The 21,503-nt window shown below is 28.0% G+C and overlaps 1 protein-coding gene and 1 long non-coding RNA gene across 3 annotated transcripts; both read left to right on the top strand.

Annotated features, from left to right (window-relative positions):
• Positions 1-387: 387 nt before the first annotated feature.
• LOC136091333 (uncharacterized) lies at positions 388-1,900 on the top strand. Its single transcript, XR_010643909.1, has 2 exons — positions 388-1,534; positions 1,776-1,900. It is a non-coding gene; the product is annotated as an uncharacterized LOC136091333 (long non-coding RNA).
• A 13,320-nt stretch (positions 1,901-15,220) lies between these two features.
• LOC136091447 (uncharacterized) lies at positions 15,221-19,822 on the top strand. Of its 2 annotated transcripts, XM_065819043.1 has the most exons (7): positions 15,221-16,905; positions 17,059-17,271; positions 17,462-18,476; positions 18,708-18,898; positions 19,023-19,283; positions 19,392-19,463; positions 19,625-19,821. In XM_065819043.1, exons 1-3 carry the CDS (start codon positions 15,309-15,311, stop codon positions 18,457-18,459), a joined length of 2,808 nt encoding a protein of 935 aa, XP_065675115.1. In that variant the 5' UTR covers positions 15,221-15,308; the 3' UTR covers positions 18,460-18,476; positions 18,708-18,898; positions 19,023-19,283; positions 19,392-19,463; positions 19,625-19,821. The 2 variants fall into 2 exon arrangements, with proteins under 2 accessions (XP_065675115.1, XP_065675116.1); XM_065819044.1 differs by lacking the exon at positions 18,708-18,898 and having other exon boundaries at positions 19,625-19,822.
• Positions 19,823-21,503: the final 1,681 nt, after the last annotated feature.

Raw genomic sequence — 21,503 nt, 5'->3', positions numbered from 1 at the left:
GTAAGTATGAATATATATATAAAACAGTATGAAAAAATGTTTACAAATATCTTAAACTTGCAACGTGTGACTGGCTACACATTAGTGTTGTCCGTGTTTAACCGAGAAATGCATTTAGATCATTTAATAAAATAAGTTTATGTTTATTCTACATTATTGTGTTATTAAGATATTTAAACACACTAAATATTACTTTTTATTTTATTTGGCTGAGGTAACAGGCTTCGTAAGAAAAAAAAAATGCTTGAAATTTTTTGAAGTTTCAAGTTTTATTTTTTTATTATTAGATTTTCATAATTATTTATACTAATTATTATTTTTACTTATATATTTTTGTTATTTTTACTTTTATATTTTTGTCTTTTTGTTTTATTTCGTATTCATGAATATCAAAGTTATGTTCATTAAATTTAAATATTGTGTAGATTTTATTCTGCATTCTTTTTTTGTATACTTGTATTGTAACTTCATTAAATATTTTTATGAAGGATATATTTCTTACTTGGTTACATATTATTAACTTATTATTAAGTTATTATTAAGTTGATAAACAAGTTTATTATTGATTACAACAGTTTTATTATTGAAAGACCTCCAGGAATGTAAAGACTGGTACTAATGAGAATAAAATCTATTAAAAATCACAAAAAAGTATTTAAGGAATTATAATTAGTATATTTAAATAACTATTTGTTACATTATATAAGTAATGAACTGAAGTGTTCACAAATGTTCTATTTTTACAGATTTAAATGTTTTAAATTAATAGTTTTTCATACAAATATTAGTGTATATCTTAAAAAACTGCGTTTCTCTCATTTATATTCATTAATACCCATTTATATTTTGCATGTTCAAAAACAAAAACAATTTGTAGTTTGATTTTCAAAATTGATAAACATCCAAAGCATATCTAATACAAGGTATTAGATATACTTTGTATGAGGTTATAGTAATGATGCAAGGTATCAGATTATTAAAAACCTTGATGTTTGGGTTAAGGTTATCTAAGTAAAGCCATGATCCAAGCAGGGGTGCGGAGTCCCGAAAAGACTCCGGATTTGTATGTCTCAAAAAAGTTACTTTAAATGTTGTGAATTTCAAAATAGGTATCACAGATGTAATGACTTGCAAGGCTGCTCAGTTTTATGGCTTTTTATTAAAAAATTTGTGCTGGCAAACATCAAAGACTATGTATGTATAATATACAAGCAACAAATTTTTTGGTTTCACTTTATTTCCCAAAATCCTTTAGCATTTTGATTATATCTCGATTTCAGAAATTATATTTGTTCAAATTAATTAATATATTTTTTTAGACTTGGATTTTATTTATATCATTTCAAGATATTTTCATATAACCTTCATAAAAAAGATAAGATATTCAAAATATGAAAATAATTTATTTCTATTAGTTTTAATAAATATTACCTGTTATAAAAATATCAATACGATGACACTTTTCTTAATGTTATCCTTTTTATTTATTTTTTAATAAAAGGTGTAGATATATATTGTGCATGTAGTTCTATTGGTAGGTTAAGTTATTATATTGTTAAGTTTTTATATTGGTTTAAAATAAATTATTCTATTGGTTTAAGATTAAGTTAAGGTTAGCTGTTTAATCTACAGCATATCTAAAGCTAGGCTGTTCAACAAGTTATACAAATTACAGTGTGTGTGGATTTACGAAATAAAATTTACAAATAGAATGAAAATAGAGCATCTATGATAAATTTATGGGACAGTAGTAATTTTTTATTTTTGTTTTTTAGGTATTGGCAGATTGTACTTGACGACTTACTTTTCTGCAAAGAAATCAAAAGAACCTTCATCTACAAACTAATTTAAAATTATTTTTATAGCAGCATTTTCTTAGAAGAATTTTCCCTTTATTTTATTTACTAATTAGATAACTTACATTTCATATTTTCTTTAAATTATATTTGGAGAATTTTTTTCAATTATTTTTGTTTAATTTTGGTGTTTTGCAAAGTTTTAAGTTTAAAAGATTATTTAACATATAGATTTTTAGTTTTTAATAATTAATTTTTATTCAGAAGTACAATTATAATTGGATTGCCCAATTTTTGTAATATTTTTTCTGCAAATATCAATTTGATATTATGTTATCAATGTGAAAGTATAATCTCAAGATAAAATTAAAAAAATGATAGGATGAGGTAGATAAACATACGCTTTGTTTTCTTATAAATAAAATTCAAGTTTAGCGCAAAATGTCTGTACCAATAGAAACCACTCGCAAAAGCTTTTGATAATGATTGATGTCTATTAAAATTTTTAATCTTATTTTTACATGGTTTCCACTTACCATGACTGTAAGTGTGAAAACTCGCGCAAACTGACAATCGGGAGATTTTTAAACAAAAATTAACGCCGTGACCGCTCTTTTATTCAATTTCTGCGCAAATTTACTTACTTAAGTGCCTACAGAATGTTGTTAGGTACTGATCAACATTCTATTATTGTAATAGTTTTAAATTATTTTTTATTATTGATAGCAAAAACTCAAGTCTAAAAATAATGTACAAAGCATCACTTATAAGAGAAATTCATTTTGAATTGCCGGCAAAGGTAACTCATTTTTTGCGACTAGGATTTAGTGTTTTGAGGAGGAATGGGTATCGCACCCCCCCTATTTTCGGTTCTGGAAACAGTATATGATAAGAGGAAGGAAGCAGGAGGGGGTTAACCTAATTTAATGCTAACGTATTTTTATATTCAATATATAAAATTTTATTTCAATTTTTTTCTGTAATACAGTGTATCATTCTCTGGAAAAGATCGCGGGAGTTGTATTTATCCAACTGACTTTGTACAAATGCTCATTTTAATAAGCTTCATGTCCTGAAATATAAAATTATAAATAAAAATCAAAAATTTTTTTGGGGGGGGTTCATTATGTCAGAAATTTTTCCCTAAATTTAGACAAAAAAAAGCTTACAATGCTTCAAAACTAAAAAACATCAATCTTTCTTGTTTATCTCGGGACATTTATCCACTTAAAAGGTATACAATTGTAAAACATTAAGACTTGATACATTTATACTTTTTGAAATGCCTTTTTCATGAACTTTGCATTTTTTTGATCTAAAACCACTAGTGAATCCAAATCCGGATTTCGGAATTCCGTCATATTTTGAATTTTTAAAAATCCGGAATTCAAAAACGCAAATTCCGGATTTTTCGAATTTAGAATTTCGATTATTTAATTCTTATTTTATTTTTTAAGTTATTTAGAACTGTTTTTATAAAAATTTCAAAAAAAACTTTTGTTTTGATTTTATATTATGTATTTCTTCCGTTCTAAAAATTTTAATTTTTATTACTAAAACCGTTTTTCAACAACAAAGTTGTCATCCTCAGTAGTATAATACAACAGTTTTTAGTAATAAAAATTAAAATTTTTAAAACGGAATAAATACATAATATAAAAACAAAACAAAAGTTTTTTTTTGAAATTTTTTGAATTTAGAATTTAGAAGAACTTTTACTATAGATGGGAGCATTGTGTACTTTCATTGTTATAAATTCAAAAAATTTTAATTTTAGTAGGCTTAGGCTACTGCAAATGCATTAAAATTTTTTTTTTAAATGAAATATTAACATTAAGAAATTAAATTGTATGCAGAGCAGACAAAGTAAGTCATTATATTAATTTTATGTTTCAAAAATTTTGTAGACTTACATTGTTATTGTTTTAAATCCCAACCCAAGTATGGTAGATAAATCTGAAGAAACTTTTATGGACATTTCAAAAGAAAGCTCATCAAATTCAGTGTGGAAATATTTTCTACGAGGGAAAACAAATCAGGTGGCGAAATCCATGCAATGCAAGCAAGTTTTAAAGATATTGGGTGGATGTACAACTCCCATGCACACACATCTTCGTTCTAAACACAACACAGTTTTGAACAAGCGAAAGTTTGATGAAAATACAACAGCTTCTACATCTGACAGTAACGATAGTGTTGTGAGCACAACCAGAAAAACGAACACGATCATTGATTTTTTCAAGTCAAAAAAAGATGAAACTTTTCCTGCCGTAGTAGCTAGAATGATTGCTTCTGATGGTTTACCGTTTCGTGTTTTTTGTACGTCAAACGATTTAAGAAAATGTTTAACAATGCGTGGATTCGGTGATATTCCAAAATCACCCACCAGCATACAGAAAGTCGTGATGGATTATACTAAAAAAATTAAACAATTGCAAATTGCTGAAATTAATCAATTAAAAAAGAATTTATGCTTTAGTCTAACATTGGACGAGTGGACGTCCTCTCGAAATAGACGTTATATGAATGTTAACGTTCATGGGTCAAAAAATATCTGGAATTTGGGTCTTTCTCGAGTTAATGGTCGATTTGCGGCTGAAAATTGTGTAAAATTGTTAGAGGACAAATTAGAATCATTTCAGTTAAATATAAGGAACAATATTTCGTGTATTGTAACTGATGGTGCTTCTATGATGCAAAAAGTGGGTAGATTATTACCATGAGAACAAATTTTGTGTTTTGCTCATGCAATTCAAATTGCAATTGTAAATGTGATCTACAAACAAACAGAGAAAGAGGTAGATGAAGATGATTATGAGAGTGTCCTAGATCTGGACTCTGATGAAGAAGATTTAAGTGATGATGAAGGAATGCAAGTGGGGACGAGAAATGAATGTGATGTAGAAATTACTGAAAAGTTTACATTGCGAAATGTAATCATGAAAGTTCGGGTAATTGTTCGAATGCTTCGACGTTCCCCTTTAAAAAATGAAGTGTTGCAAAAACATGCGAAGGAAGATCATGGAAAGGAATTGCAGCTATTGCTTGATTCGAAGACTAGATGGAGTAGCCTGATGTCCATGTTAGAACGTTTTAATCCTTTGAAAAGTTCAATAAAAAAGGCAATAATTGATATCAAAGCGGATACATTTTTGAATGATTCAGAATAGAATATACTATCTACAGTTTCTAGAAATTTGAAGCCTATAAAATTAGCCGTAGACGCGTTATGCCGTGCTGATGCAAATTTACTTTCTGCGGATGCAACATTTACGTTTGTGTTAGAAAATTTTGATGAGAATGAAGAAATTGGCCGTGAAATGAAAAAAGAGTTTGAAGTTCAAATTAATCGAAGAAGAACTGTGGTATCCGATGTTCTTCAATATTTGCATAATTGGGGTAAAACCAAAATTCACAAGAACATTTTGCGTCGCTCGAAAACTGAAATAACCAAAATTATCATATCCCTAATCCAAAGACTTAGTGGTGAAATAGCATTAGAAATAGACCCGACAGTATCTAAGTCTACTAAAATGGATGACGATAAACCTATCGAATCATTGGAAACTCAGTTATCCTTGCAGGAAATTCTTCAGCAAAAGATAAAGGAATCACTCTCGGAATCACGGTCAAAAGTTCTACAAAAATCATCGATTCATTCCGAAATTCGGAGTGAAATGAAATTTTGGGATGAAGGGGGATCCCGCGGAATGCTTTTGGAAGATCTTTACAAAAGTTTATTAACAATTCCACCAACTAGTGTGGAGTCAGAGCACGCTTTTTCCGCTGCAGGAACATTTTCAACAAAAATTCGATCAAGGCTCAACGACAAAACATTAGATACTTTGTGCTTTTTAAGAAGCTTTTTCAAAAATCAAAATGAAAATTGAAGTTTCATTTTGCAATTTTATTTATGTAGTTCAAAAATATTTTAATATGAAATATTTCCTTATTTTGTAATTTGTTTTAATTTTATTGTTTTGAACTAAATACATTTATGTTAAAAAATAATGTACTTTCTTTTCTTTATATTTTTTAAATTCTTCTATAATAATTCCGGAATTAAACCGGAATTCCGAATTTCATCTCCTGTAATTCCGAAAATTCGGAATTCAGTTTTTTACAAAAAAATGGATTCACTAAAAACCACCCAAAAAGTAGAAAAAAATAAATAAACTTTTTTTTTTTTTAATGTAATTAAAATAATAAAATCAAAATAATAATAAATAGAATAATATTAGATATAACTTTTTTTAAACAGTCTACCACGTTAGAAAAAGGAGTTTTTCAATTTCAATTTTGATACAAGTTCATAATTTCAAGTTTTTAAAAGTCACTATTTCCAGTAAGTTGACAGGAGATAAAAACGGTTTAAAACGATTTAAAAACGGATTTTTTTTTTCTTTATGACTTTTTTTCTGAAAATGAAAACATTCAATAAACGAAGGGGTTCAAAATATTATATGGTTGTATCTTAAGATTGCTAAAACATGTTTTAACGAATTCATCGTTTTCGATGTTGGATATACTCTCTTACATGATTAAATCTATTCCATGTAGATTTAAGTTTAGAATAACTGTTCAGCAAACTGACTGTAAACTGTTTAGAAAACTTGTATGATAAAAATCTTAGGGAAAAAGTTTTTTAATTTAGCAAATGTTAACTTATAATAGAAAAAGAGTTTCATTTATTTTCTTTTACATACTTTAGAACAAGATAAAAACTATTTAATTTTTGTTCGATTATGTACCATATACACTTTAATATTGTAAATACTTTTAAATATTATTGTTGATTTAAACTTTGTTTTAAATTATTTGAAACTTAATATATATATATATATATATATATATATATATATATATATATATATATATATATATATATATATATATATATATATATATATATATATATATATAATACAAAAATGATACTGAACTCTCAAAACATGTATGGAAGTTAAAAGAAGCTAATTTAGTCCCTATAGTTAAGTGGAAAATTCTCAGGCGATGTAAAGCATATAATCCAACATCCAAATCTTGCAAATTATGTCTCACCGAAAAATATGAAATTCTATATTATAAAAATACTAATTTATTGAATAAAAGGAGTGAGATTGTTTCTAAGTGTAGACATAGAAACAGATTCCTTTTTTCCCAATATGACACTGGCGATTAAAAAAAAAGTTTTTCCATATTATTATTATATTTATTATTATTATTGTCATTACTATTATTATTATTTTAAGTACTTTAAGTACCGTAAAAAAGTTGTTTTTTTTCATCTTACTTTTTATTTATTTATTGATCTATTTTGTGATTATTTCACTTTACATTGATTACTCTCAAATCGAAAAAATTGATTACTATTACATAATCAAAACAACAATATATATTATATATATATATATATATATATATATATTAGGCATTTTATATGCCCATTATAATATATATATATATATATATATATATATATATATATATATATATATATATATATATATATATATATATATATATATATATATATATATATATATATATATATATTATAATGGGCATATAAAATGCTTAAACAGGATAAAACCACCTCAATTTTACCCTTTGCCCCATATGTGAACCATTTCACTTTTGTCCAATTTTCCAAAAACTTTTTTTTTTTCTATTTTGATCGAACAAATACTCTTATTAAAATTTTTTTTTTGTAAAATGCATCTAAAGTGCTTAAATGGACTAGTACCCGCTCAACTTTACCATTTTGCCCCAATTATGACTTTTAGCACTTTGGATTTAAAAAAAAACTATTTTTTGTTGTTACAAGACAGTTACCCTGGAATTAAAAATTTTGGATTCAAGTGACCTAACATAAAACTTGGCGGTCTTTTACCACCAGTGTTACCTGTCATGTGGTAATGCTATCTTTGCAGTAGCCAATGGGTGGGTACCCAAACGCCTGGATACCCGTCAACAGCCTTACTTTTTTCTGTACTAGTTGAATTGAAAACATAAAAAGTGTTAAAAACAATTTTAAAAGCTTCTTTAAACCGCAGTGTTCCATACATATCAATTTGAGAATGGAGAGAACCATGTCTGTTATAGTCAATCGTGTCTATAACAGACATGGTTTAATAAGATCATTTTAATATTGCAACTGTATATATAGTTAACTATTATATTGGTATTTTCTGAACTCATCTGCTAGTGATTTGAAAGTATTTTAAACTTCTTTCTCATCCATTATCATAATAATAACTTAGTACTTTCCACCGTAACCCAATATTTTAGAAAAATCTTTAGGCATTGCATTCAAAGCAAAGATAACAAAATAAGATACTTACAAAGAATCCAAGGGTGATTTTGTTTGGGGGTCAAAAGCAAATGTAAACTTTAATTGATTGAATTGAAGATTCTCTGATACATTTTGAACTATGTCTTCTATAATCACTTTGTTGACTCCGTTATAATGTTTGTTCCTTGGTTGAAAATATGATGCTGATGGATCAAACACGTTCATGCTAATCTTTAGAGATCCCTGTCCTCCATCAAGACAAATACAAGCAACAGAATTAAAAAAATCAAGTTTCCTTTTGAAACACGTTTCAGTTACTAGCATAGAGAGGTCATTACAATAATCAATAAATTTTTCAAAAGATTTTTATTACTCTAAAATTGATATTTCTTAACAACGTAAAACTATTACGACCTTTTACTAGTAGCTTGATCGTTTCATAACATCAGCATGGTTGTTTTCCTATATTTCAGATCTTCCAAATATCTCTTTTCATTTCCTTCATTACACCTAACTCCGCACAATTTAGAAGGTTATGATTTATTGTAAAGTTCATGTTGCTTTTCCTTTTTATATGCTTTACAAGTGACCGGTCTCTCGCCACTTTAACAGTAAAATGTTTCCTCTTGTTGCTTTACAAATTTTACACTTGTATTGTCATAAACAACAGAGTTTTTTTTAAGCACAAAAGTAATAACTCTGCAAGCGGTATTTGGATTCTTTGAAGTAATTAAAGTATGGATATTTTGAACAGATCTATTTTTTTGTTGTTGATAAGAATACCAGGATCAACTATTTGACAGCATTTGAGTTAAATTAATTTCTTTTTTTTTAATGGAATTTTTTGAGTTTCTTCGTTGGTGAATTCAGATGTAGAATTCGATTAATTTTATTACACTACACAGCAAATAACACAAGACCAGTTCTCGCTTCATTCTTCGCAACTTTTAACTTTAGAGACTTCCGGGTCTCTAAATCTTTTTGTTCAAAGTTCAAGCCACTTTCCTTAACTATGGCGCTTATTGGGCTTAAGTCGGCCGAGGACCTCTTGGTTTAGAGTTAGACCTCTAACTACTGCGCCAAGGCAATAAACCATTGACAATTTTATTGAGATTATTTTGTCTGAATTTTGATTTATTTTGTGCCGACCGATTTTTGTGCCGATTTATAATAAATAAACCAGAAAAATATTTTTTCTTCGTTACCCTTATCTTTTCAAATAATAAATCATATAAAATACTTTTTGTTTCCGTTAACCTTTTTATTTAATAAACCAGAAAAATATTGTATAATAGTAAATTTAGCGGCGCCTGTTGCGCTCGTTTTTAACAATCTATATATATATATATATATATATATATATATATATATATATATATATATATATATATATATATATATATATATATATATATATATATATATATATATATATATATATATATATATATATATATATATATATATATATATATATATATATATATATATATATATATATATTGAACTTACTTTAAAAAGTTCAGGTGTGCCCGTGGCACCTGTTTTTAGCCATTATTTACATATATAAATGTTATTTATTTTCAGATCAATAGTATAAAAATTGTTATAAAAGTTTATTTAGAGTAAAGATTATAAATATTCATTTCAAATTGTACAAATATATAACTTATTACATATTTGTAATTAAGTAAACAACTTTTTACTTAGGGAAGAGTTGCCGAATTTGGAAAACTTAAGGAATAAGCATATTTTAGCTATGAAAACATTTATAACATTTTGCCCGGCTAAAATAAAATTATGCAAATCATAAATTGTAAAAATGCTTGAACTGTTATAAAGTTCTTTTATTTTATTAATTAAAAATCACTAAATAAAGTATCATATCTGAGATTTACGAATGTAACTATATTATTTTTAAATTGCGTTTGAAATATATCTTCAACTCTTTGATATTATCAATGATTAAGTAAGTGAAACTTGAGACTATTTTTATATCACTTGCAATATCATGCTTGCAGCAACTCATAGGATAAGTTTATTGTTATTACTTGAGTTTTAAATCCCACTGTGTTAAACATGAAAAACTGTATTACCCACAGCAGTATAGTTTATCCGGTGAAATTGATGTGATCGGTGTGATAGTGCGAACTCGAAGTTGGATCACCTTAAAAAAATTGATGGTGCACGTTCATTTTTGAGGGATAACTTTGAAAATTTCTCAAAAGAGACAAGGTTCACAAAGCCACAAACTGCAACTTGATTTTTCACAAGTTTTCCATAAAACCTGCATCTCTGGCTTTTCATTTTCAAAAAACGTTAGGCACTTTTTGCACATTTTGTACTTTTTTTGGCTTTCTTGGCAGGAGTTTCTACTTCTATTACAATTTCAACATATATTTATTTTAGTAGCTTTGGGTCTTCTTTTTCTCTTATCTGGTTTAACCATGCTTGACCAGCCACTGTTCTGACATTTCTAGCAGAGTTTTTGCAGGATGCTTGAAAGCATTTTGGAATTGAAATTGCTTTAAGAGAGCTCTTTCAAGACTAATTTTTACACAAGTTGCCCATTCTTCTTGAGAAGTTAAATTATAAGCTGGAATTAAAGTTGGAGTTGCAGGCGGAATTAAAAGATGCGATGTTTGTAGTTGTTCTTTTGCTTATCTCTGAGTGCCGTTAACTCATAAATCCTTTGTACCATTTGCAAGCAAGAGTTTTATTTTTGAACAAACACGTTTCATCATTTTCAATTAAATAGTCTCTCACAAAACTTTGAACTAGATCTAATCTACCAAAGACCCAATCGCCAAGCATCTGAAGAAGTTGAATCAAGGTTATTTCAATAAAAGGGCTCGGTTTTGCTGTATTGCCACTACAAACTACTAAAGTCTTATTTGATTTTAGTCTGATAACGTTGATTTTGGCATGCGGCAGAATTGAGCTGTATCCCTTAAGCTCAACTCGCCATTTTCAATCTTATCCAATGCGCTTTTTATTGTCTCCTCAGTGTCAGGATTCTCGTTTATTTCATTTTTTACCATTTTAAGTTTAGTATATTTAATTCAGTTACAGATTTATAGAGATTTTTGAAATGGAAGACGATGCATTTTTCTGGTTGCTTTGTTTACTCTTACCCTTTAACTTCAACAGTGTGCAAAAAAAAAGTGCAAAATTAACGAACACGAAAGTGTAAAAACTTAAAAAACCCAAATAAAAAAAACTCAGTCGGTGTGAAAAAATAATAAAGTAAATCAATTTTAACATAACAAAAAAATTCAATTACAGTGAAAAAATAATAAACAGATTTACTTTTTAAATTTTAATTGATTGTAGGGGAGATTTATTGTGTCCGGTTTAAAGTGAAAACTAAAGAAACTTTGTTTCCGTTTGTAACATTTTAACGGAGTAAGATTTTGAAAATCTAAAACTATTTTTGGAATTAGCAGAAAACTTTCAACAATATAGCTTCCTTTGTTTTTAAATTCCCTTTTTAAATCTTTCATGGGAAGAACTTAATTTCCCAAAAAAAAGTTTGATTTTTAGGGTTAGATTTTGTTTGAACTTAAATATCTTATTAAAGCAATCATTTTAATAGTTTTTATTTTGAAATTTTATAATTTTCCACAAACTAAAAATTGAAAACTTTTTTAAAATTTGCAAATATCTTTATTTATAGTGAAGATATTTAGTTTTCCCGATAAGTGTCCGCTTTTGCACACATACCAAAATTAGTTGCAAGGCTAAATAATCCTTAATTTAATTTAAGATGCTGAAATAAAAATTGTTTTTCATTTTTTTATGCTGATTCAGCATTAAATGCAAAAGAATCAATAAAAAAGAAAACTACATTTTCTCAGCTTTTTTATGACATTACAAGCTAAAACTTACCGCACTGATGGATTATAGTGTAATAGAAAAGAAATATTTAATGAGTACTTGGGTGTAGAAAATGTAAAAATTGAAAGAGCACATAGAGCTGGTAAAAAAGGTGTAAAAGAGAACAGAACAATTGTTCTGAAATTATTGGACTTTAAAGATAAGAAGGAAATTTTAAGAAATGCCTCAAAGTTAAAAAGAAAAAATATATATATTAACGAAGATTACTGCATGGAAACGAATAAAATAAGAAAGAAATTACGTGAAAAAATGAAAATTGAAAGACAGTTGGGAAAATTTGCTTACATATCCTACGACAAGCTTATTGTACGCGAGTGGAAGACAAATAAAAAGTAATTTTTTACTTATTTTATTTACGGTTTATTTAATTCTTATTTATTTTTTTGGATATATTTATTGATAATATATCAATAACGAAACCCTTTAAAATGAATCCGAAAACGTTTGAATACGAAAGTCTTTTTGAAAACATTTCAGATAAGGTTTTTAAAATAAATGATCAAAATACTTTTGATAAATATGACCTTGACAAAAACTTTATTGATAACTTTTCATTAATGAATATGGAAACACCTTACATGTTTCCAGATAAAATAAATAAGTATTTAATAGATGTTTATAATATTAAGATGAACAAGAGAGCCTTTCTCTTGTTCATCTTAATATTAGAAGTGCTAAAGCAAATTTTGAAAACTTTAAAATATTCTTAGAGGAAAGCAATTTTATTTTAATATTATTTGTTTAAGTGAAAATTGGTTAACTGATGACGAATTTAACGAAAGCACGCTTTTTCAATTAAATAACTATGAAGGAGTGCATTTGCAGAGGAAATCGAAAAAAAGAGGCGGGGGTGTTGTAATTTACATCAAAAATAGTTTGCGGTATAAATTACGAAACGACCTATGCACATCTGATTACGACAGGGAATTTGTTTCTATTGAAATCATTAACAATGACTCTAAAAATACCTTAATATCATGCTGTTATAAACCGCCACAAACATCAACAGAAATATTCTCAAATCATCTTCAAAATATTATTTTGAAAAGCTTACAAAAAAAAAAAAAATTATTTATCCTAGGAGATTTTATTCTTAATGCTCTAAATTATGAAAATAATATAGAAACACAAAGTTTTTACAATAATTTATTTCAATTTGGTGTAATTCCTCTTTTAAATATACCAACCCGAATTACAAAAAACTCTTTAAAATGACAGCTCTTTTAATTTTAAAGGATATTTTCGATCCAAAAACCTTTAGTAAAATATAAATGTATTCAAATGGAAACAAGTTTAAGGTTAGTTCTAGTTAGGTATTGAAGTTCTATCTACTAAGAAACAACCATTAAAATTTGAAGTTAATTACAAATCATTAATATCTGGTTAAAACGATATGAATGATTAGCTGTTCGCAGTCAGAAAAAATACAATTGAGAAATCAAACTTCAAACTTTAAAAATAATATATTGATTAAAAATTTCATACACTCATTTCAACTAACAGCATTATCAGATTTACAACTTTGGTTTTTAAGTAGTTTACAGGCCCCTAGGAACAAAAATTATATTGGGGAGGAGGGGGGTAGTGCTGTTGTAAGGGAACCCAAAATAGACGGGTTGCTTTGTTTACATTTTGATGCGCGTGCGCAAAAAACGACAGGCAAAACATTGAAGCTAAAGTAAGCAAGAGTTGTGGTGTGAAGTTTGTACAAGTAAACTATGTGAATAGAAAAAGTCTCACACTAAAGTAGAACCAGCGGGTTAAAATGTATCAAATTTTATTGACCAGTTAAAAAATACTTTTCCATTTTTTAAAAGTAAAAAAAATTTAAAATTAACAAGATATACTTCTAATAATCTATACTTCTATCAACCCAGCAAGTTATAGAAAAAACCGAGAATTTGTATCAAAGTTTACAGAAATTAGCATCGACAGCTATTGTTTTTAAAATTATTAGTTGGTAAATTGATGAAACAGAGACTGTAACGAAATAGACACCGCATATGTAAATGAGCTTTACTTTGCTCCTAAAGTTCAGGCTAAACCAATTAATGCTCATTATGTAGGTACGTGCGTATCTGGCTTTTTACGGCACCGATTTCAAAGTAAAAATTTGTGACCTTTTTTTTCACAGCGTGCTCGAAGTCGGTGTGGTAAAGATGTATTTATTTGTCTTTTTTTTTAGAATTTTATATCAGCTTAGACTTTATTAAAAAAGTAGAATGTTTTATCTTGAATAAATTATGGTTTTTTTTTACGTGTAATAAATTTTTCAGTTTTTTTATTGCTATTTAAAATTTCGTTCCTGTTCTGGCACTGCATTGATATCGAAGGCATGTTGGTACACATTTGAAATTTTCCAGTCAACTGTATAGATCTATTTTCTATGTGCCTGCCAAATTTCATTAAAAAATATTCATGACCAAATACCGTATTTTTCGACCCAGTGGAGGTACCATTTCCACCTCTTTTAGTGTTACTGTTACTGTTACACTTTATAAAACTGTTTCTGCTATTGTTACTGTTGCTTTTTGTTATAAATTCTGTAGTTTTTTTTACAGTTACCAGTGGTTTTCATTCGTTTTTAAAATTTTGTTTCTGTTCCGGAGGTGCGTTAATATTGAAGGCATGTTGGTACATATTTAAAATTTTTAAGGCAACTGTATACATCTATTTTCTATGTGCCTGCCAAATTTCATCAAAAAATATTCATGACCACATGCCCTATTGTTCCGCGCAGTGGAGGTATGTATTTCCACTTCCGTTACATAGTGTTAGGGGGAGGGGCGGTTTTTGACAGTGGAGAATTCAGTATTTTTGATTTTTTTATTCATTATAATGATATATTTTATTAGAACTGTTATACAAACTTTATTTTTAATAGCCTTTTACTACTAAGGGTATTTGGGTTTTCTCTTTTTAAAATTGTTAAATGATGTACACAAAAACTAACAAGTATTAAGGTGGTTATATATTAATTTTTTTTTTGATAACTAACTCTTTTCACCCACCAAAATTAGTGCAAAGGCAAAATTCTGCCAAATAAAATTTAAATTGCTAAAATTAAAATTGTATAACACTATTTTACGATGATTCTGCATAAAATTCATTAAAAACATAAAACAGCATTTTCTCAGCTTTTTCCATACCCATAATTTACCATATAGCCACCTTAAGCTATATATGATATATAAAAATTATACGTATATTTAAAAAAATTTTTATAGATTAATGGCGATTTTTTAAATTATTTAATTATGATTAATAGCCGACCCAATTAAATAGTAGTATTATGATTGTTGAATTTAATTTAGTGCATCATGGGACCTCACAAGAAAACAAATCTTTTTTATGGTAAAGCTAAAACTTATTTAGCTTGTAATTTTCCAATACCAGCTCATTTAAATATTGGCTGTAGAAATGGACATGTACTGCATATATTTGCAACTAACAACGATTCATATAAAGTAACTGTAGAACTAATCGGTAAGTATTTTAACATCAAAATTTGTATAAGTCAGATTCAGCAACTAGTTAGAACATCGAAAGTCTTTGTAAACCATTTTTCACGAAATTCGAAACCATTTGTTGACATCTGCAACATGCTCTTTGCATACCAAATAACAAGATCTGCTGTGGCACAAACATCGCAATCGAATGCAACCTCAATTGACTTTCCTACATGTTCTTCATTTTCTTCTCAACAAATCAGTGTTTCATCTGTATCAAATAGTGATCACTTATCTCCTTTATCTCGTCCTACTTTAAAAACCTCTTCTCATGAACCACTATCCAGTTTGAGAGCTGACCAGTTGAGTCCCAGAAAAAAGGTTATGAGAAAGAGATTAACCATTTTGGCAAACGAAATGGCAATTAAGAAGAGAAAGCATAAAGAGGATATTAAAGGTTTAAAAGATAAGACAAAGGCTAGAGCATACAGATTTAAATATCTAAATCAAGTTATTACTCGTAAGGAAAAGTTAATTTCTCAACTTAGAAAAAAATTAAAAGAAAAGTTTTTAAATTTACAGTTAAAAAAACTTCAAAATCATATTTTTTGTTTGAAACAACAGTTGACATCCACGCAAAGAAAATTTTCTTATCAAAAAGCAATGTTAAGCCATCAACTTGCTGAAAAAAATGCTGCAATTCTTGTACTGCAAAATGACATTCTGAATTTACAAGAAGAGTTGGAGGAAATTCAGCAAGTAACACAAAACACCAAAAATGAAAAATGCTACTCAGCAGATATTAGGAGACTTATATATGACATGCTTGTGTGCCAAGTTCCTACACAAAGTGTGCCATCTCTGCTCCGTAAAATTGGGGAACATACTGGCTATCGATTTAGTCAAATTCCACATCGTACAACTGTAGAACAAATGATGCGTGAGCTTGGTGTGCTTTCAGACTTACAGGCTGCTGAGATAGCATTTACAACAAAGGATCTGACACTTGGGTTTGATGCAACAACCCAGGAGGGTGTTCATGTAAATGCTGTGCACTTGACAACAGAATCAGTATGTATGGTTGTAGCTATTGATCAACTTCCTGGCGGTACAGCTTATGACTATCAGAGTCATATTACAAAGTCTATTGATAATCTCGCTAAGTTATATAGTGATTTCTATCAGCTCAAATATACTGACGTAAGAAGCACTATTATTGGGAACATAACAAATACAATGAGTGACAGAGTTGCAACAAACCATGCAACAATCGCAAAGTTAAACCTTGTTTGGCAGAAATCATTAAATGAACTAAACTGTCACCTTCACCCCTTAGACACAATGACCAGCTCTTGTAAGTCTTCACTTAAAGCATTAGAGACTTCAAAAGGGAAACTTTTTGGAAGAGACTGCATTGCAGCAAACATTGTTATACAGCTGAACAAACTTCGCTATAAGGATGCAAAAGGTACTCTAACTAATCTAAACCATTCTTTTACTTAAATATATTTAGTTTTCTGAATAAAATTTCGAGTTAAAATAAGATATTATAACTAGTGCATGTTTTTATTTCACATTCTTCTTGCAATTGCCAAAATGAGCTTTTTTATGATATTCATAGGTGATCCAAAAGGTTTTGTAACCTTTTTGGACCAACACGAGTTGCCCAGAGGATTGCTACCGCGCTATAGAGGCAACAGACTACATATGCTTTTTCACACATGTGGTATTTTGATCCATCATTATGCCATATTGAAGATATTTCTGTGTTCTGGCTTGGCGTTATGCGGAGGTCTGCGAAATAGTTTATTTCAAGACTTTACATCTGAAACAGGTATCTTTTTTCTTTTTTATACCTGTTCAGTTCATTTGATAAAGTGCTACACAATATTATAGGCTATAGAATTAACTACAAATATAGTTACAAATACAAATTACAAATAGACACTTGCAAGATTAACGGGGAGTAAAGACTATTATAAACAAAGATTATTCTTTGTTACTAATTAACTTTTTCACCTTAGGTATCCGTGAGTTGTGTGTTTTAGCTTTAATTGGAAAGCTACTTTCTGGTCCTTGGATGACAAAATTTTATATTGCACCAGGTACGGGACTTGACTACATATCTGGCATTCAGGTAGTAAAAGATGTTCGGAACACTCTTATTGAGAGCAGCAAGAATCCTTTATCTCTACTTAAACGAAAAACTGATTTCTTTGGTAATGATATTGAAGATGTAGTTTTTGATTCAATAATCAGCTTTTGCCCAGTAACTGATGAAATGAGTAAAGCATTAGCTGACTGCCTTAATGCAGTTATTAGCGTCATTGACAGGCAGTATAAGCGGCAATTTGAAATGAGTTCTAATGATCACCTTAAAGACCAGACTAAGTCAGCTAGGCTTCACAACATTGATTCAGAAGAACTTATGGGTATGTTTAGCGCTGCAAAGCACAAAGCTCCAAATGCCACTCTTTGTTTTCTTTCTTCAAAACTTCGTGCTTGCAAAAATAAAACAACTGCTCTGCTATGCAAAAAGCCAAATGATATTCAAAACAAGTTGATATTATGGGCTATCTCTAATGCCAGAAAAAAGCGGTTTACAAATATGCAATGTCATAATGACCTGAAGTTAGAATTGATAAAACGAATAGCAGATAAAATTCAGAAAAAAGAAAACAAAGAACGCAGAAATGTAGAAAAAATATTAAAAAATTGCATGCCTGATCAGGTAAAAGAAATGTTTCCTGACCTAGAAAATAATGAGGCCTCAGATATTGAAGAAATTCTTATTGGAGCTTCTATTGGAAGAAGTATTTGCCACATGTGGTTCGATAATGCCACTAACACCCAGGATGTATATTACGGCAGAATTGTTGGCATTAAAAAGAAAAAAAGTGATGTATATATAGTTTCTTATTGGAAACCAAAAGAGAATGAAGATGATGATGGTGTTGAGTATGATGTGAGCAAATATCAACTTTCTGCAGACATAATAAGTGGTGATATGGTGATAACATAATAGAAATGTGTAATAAGGTATATGTTATTTTAAATAATAGTATGTCTTATAAACTTGCATTAACAGATATTATTTACAGATAGTAGGTTAATCTTTGTTTTTTATAATAAATTTTACAGTGCCTAATGTATATCATATTCTCTACCCTCCCCTTTTTTTAAGATAATGAAAAGATTTATTATTATTTAATTTCTTTTTATGTATACATATATGTATATACATATATGTATATAGAAATGTAATTTTAGGTAGTCGGTTAGTTACCGATATCCAACAACCAGGGTTGACCTGGTTGCAACGAGCTATGGGAAACCAAAGCTCATTTACTATTTGACATAAGCAAATTGCCTGGCTCATGACAATTAATGTTAATCATAATGATGGCTATACATTGTTTCTACCCAGAAAGACAGACTTTTGCTTGCATGGATTGAGAGATGTAAGTGTTTAGTTACAATAAATCAGTACACTCTAGGCAAATGGCATATGCCATTACCAGATAGTTACGCTAACACATAACTTTCTTTTCATTATAACTTATAATCAAATCTATTATATTTCAGGTTAAAAAGTATTGAAGGGTCTACTTCTATCGAATTTTCTGTTTGGTAATGGAAAATGTGTTGTGTATCAGGAGTTAAGTGATTTTGAGTTTTTTTTTAAGTTAGGAAATCATTCTTATCTTCTCTAATTTATAATGGGTTTTTCAGTTATTGTGCTAAATATCTAATATAATTTCTTTTATTGCAAGGTTTTAACTATGATGGCAGCTTGCTACTGTAGATGTTTATCTTAAAGACCTCAAGATTATATTTATTAATTCAGTAATAACAGTTACATGTTAATTTATTATACATTAGTTAATTGTTCGCCTTAATTTTTTTTTTTAATTTTATATATCTGATATATTTTATCTTATCTATCATTGCAAGGTTACGCAACATGATGAAAACCACACGATTGCTTCGATGGATGTTGATCTTTTTCATATCAAGATTAAACCGGTTCATATTTTTTTAGAGATTGATTATGTTTATTAATGCAATAATAACAGTTATATGTTTATTTATTATCCGCGCCATAAGGCATCCTTATTTATTATCCGCGACATAAAGCATCATAAATAGGTATGGCGATTTTAATTTAGGGGTTTACTTTATTTTAGATATCATTGGATGTGGTTTCCTTTGCGTACTAAAGAATCGATTCTTTCTAGCTATGGATGTCACAGTTTTGTTTGCTTCAAAAACTAGGCTTTCTTCAAAGCCACAATTCTGTTAAAAACATTATTAAGCAAAAAAGAAAATAATTATTATACTCTAAATTTTTTGTTAAAGAAGTATGTTTTTAAAAAAATTATTTTTATTTGTTGCGGTTTCTTGGAATTTATATATAGTTAGATAGATATAAGGACTACTGAAGAGAAAATGAAGGAGAGCCGTGGTGGACGTGTCCCCTTCTCCCCCATTGTTTAGATGGATATATTTTTGTAGGTTTTTAGTTGAACTATATGGTGTTTTATGATTATTTTTTTGTACTCCGGCCCCTACTGAAATATCACGCCATTTCCGATGTTATATATATATATATATATATATATTTTATATATATATATATATATATATATATATATATATATATATATATATATATATATATCTTTAATTGAAAATCATTAGTAACGATAAAAATAAGGAGAAAACGCTAAGGCTTTTAATGTATTTAAAGATCACCTATATGCATTTAAACATACGCTATAGAAATCCTATCCTTGGTGCATATTTAATAAAATAAATATATATACCCTTAACCATAAATATATATATATATATATATATATATATATATATATATATATATATATATATATATATATATATATATATATATATATATATTGCAAAAAAACGCGATATTTTTTTATGCATATTTTATAAAATTTTGTTATAAATTTTACTATTACGTTTTAATCATTAAAAATATTTTGTTATTTAAATTCAAAACTTTTTTAATTACGTTTTTTAATCGTTTTGCACATTTTACTATGCAAAATTAAGCGCAAATTAACAATGATTCTATTACAAAGCTGCCGTTAGCCGAACGCGAGTTTTATACGTAAGTTGCATTTTTCTTAAGCAATGCTTCATAAAAAATAATGTTACTTAAAAGAGCATAACTTTTTTTGTAATGATTCTTTTTTCATAAATTTTTCACCATTTTATTACAAATTTAAAGCTCTTTCGAACCATATATAAAACTTGAATAAATAAATGGTTTGAAATTTTTACACACGTACCTACATTATGAGCCATTGCTTATTAACAAAAGCCAAGATAAAGTTACAGAAAAATCAAAAGTTTTACTAAAATTGTTTATAAAATCTCATCAAAATCAACTTAATACTATGGAGATTTTTTCTAAAACTTAAAGGAAAAACACTGCATCTGTTTATAAAATACTGAATCTATTTATAAAATGGGGTACAATGTAAACGTTGATAACCCCTCACAAGTCTTTATAAATCAAATAATGTAATAATCTGAAATTGTTTACTATATTCCAACAGATTATTCTTAAAATGGAAAGTATTGCAAAATATAAACTTTTGAATGCAATGTCTCAGGTTTGTACGTTGATGTTGATTATCCTAAGAGCAAGTCCAGATGGAATTAAAAAATAAAATTTTCATGGAATGGGTACTTTTTAAATGAAATTCTCTATAAATATAGAAACAGCTTAGAGTTGTGGAAAGATGACCAAAATTATCCACTTAATAAAGATGGTCTAATTGAAACTAATCACTAGTATTACCATCAAATACAACAACAAACGATGGTAACCAAAACAAAATATTGTCTGTTGGAGTAATGGAAACATGACAAATGATAAACTCTGTATCTGAGAAATTCTGTTATATGTTTAAAGATAAACTTAAAACAGTTTTTAAAAAAGTTACATTGACAAAAATTGTAACAAGAAAATTGAATCCAAATCAACTACAGCTATTCTGCATGTGTAAATGTTCAAAATTTCTTCCTTTGACA

Source organism: Hydra vulgaris, chromosome 15 (assembly GCF_038396675.1).
Source record: "Hydra vulgaris chromosome 15, alternate assembly HydraT2T_AEP".
Classification (NCBI taxonomy): Eukaryota; Metazoa; Cnidaria; class Hydrozoa; order Anthoathecata; family Hydridae; genus Hydra; species Hydra vulgaris.
The sequence above is the reverse complement of the archived record's forward strand: the minus strand, read 5'-3'. Positions and strand labels throughout refer to the sequence as shown.

Coding starts and splice junctions, on each gene's coding strand:
- LOC136091447 (XM_065819044.1), top strand. CDS start 15,309: ATGGGACCTCACAAGAAAACAAATCTTTTTTATGGTAAAGCTAAAACT. Junction 16,906..17,058: donor TCGCTATAAGGATGCAAAAG/GTACTCTAACTA, acceptor TGATATTCATAG/GTGATCCAAAAGGTTTTGTA. Junction 17,272..17,461: donor AGACTTTACATCTGAAACAG/GTATCTTTTTTC, acceptor TTTTCACCTTAG/GTATCCGTGAGTTGTGTGTT.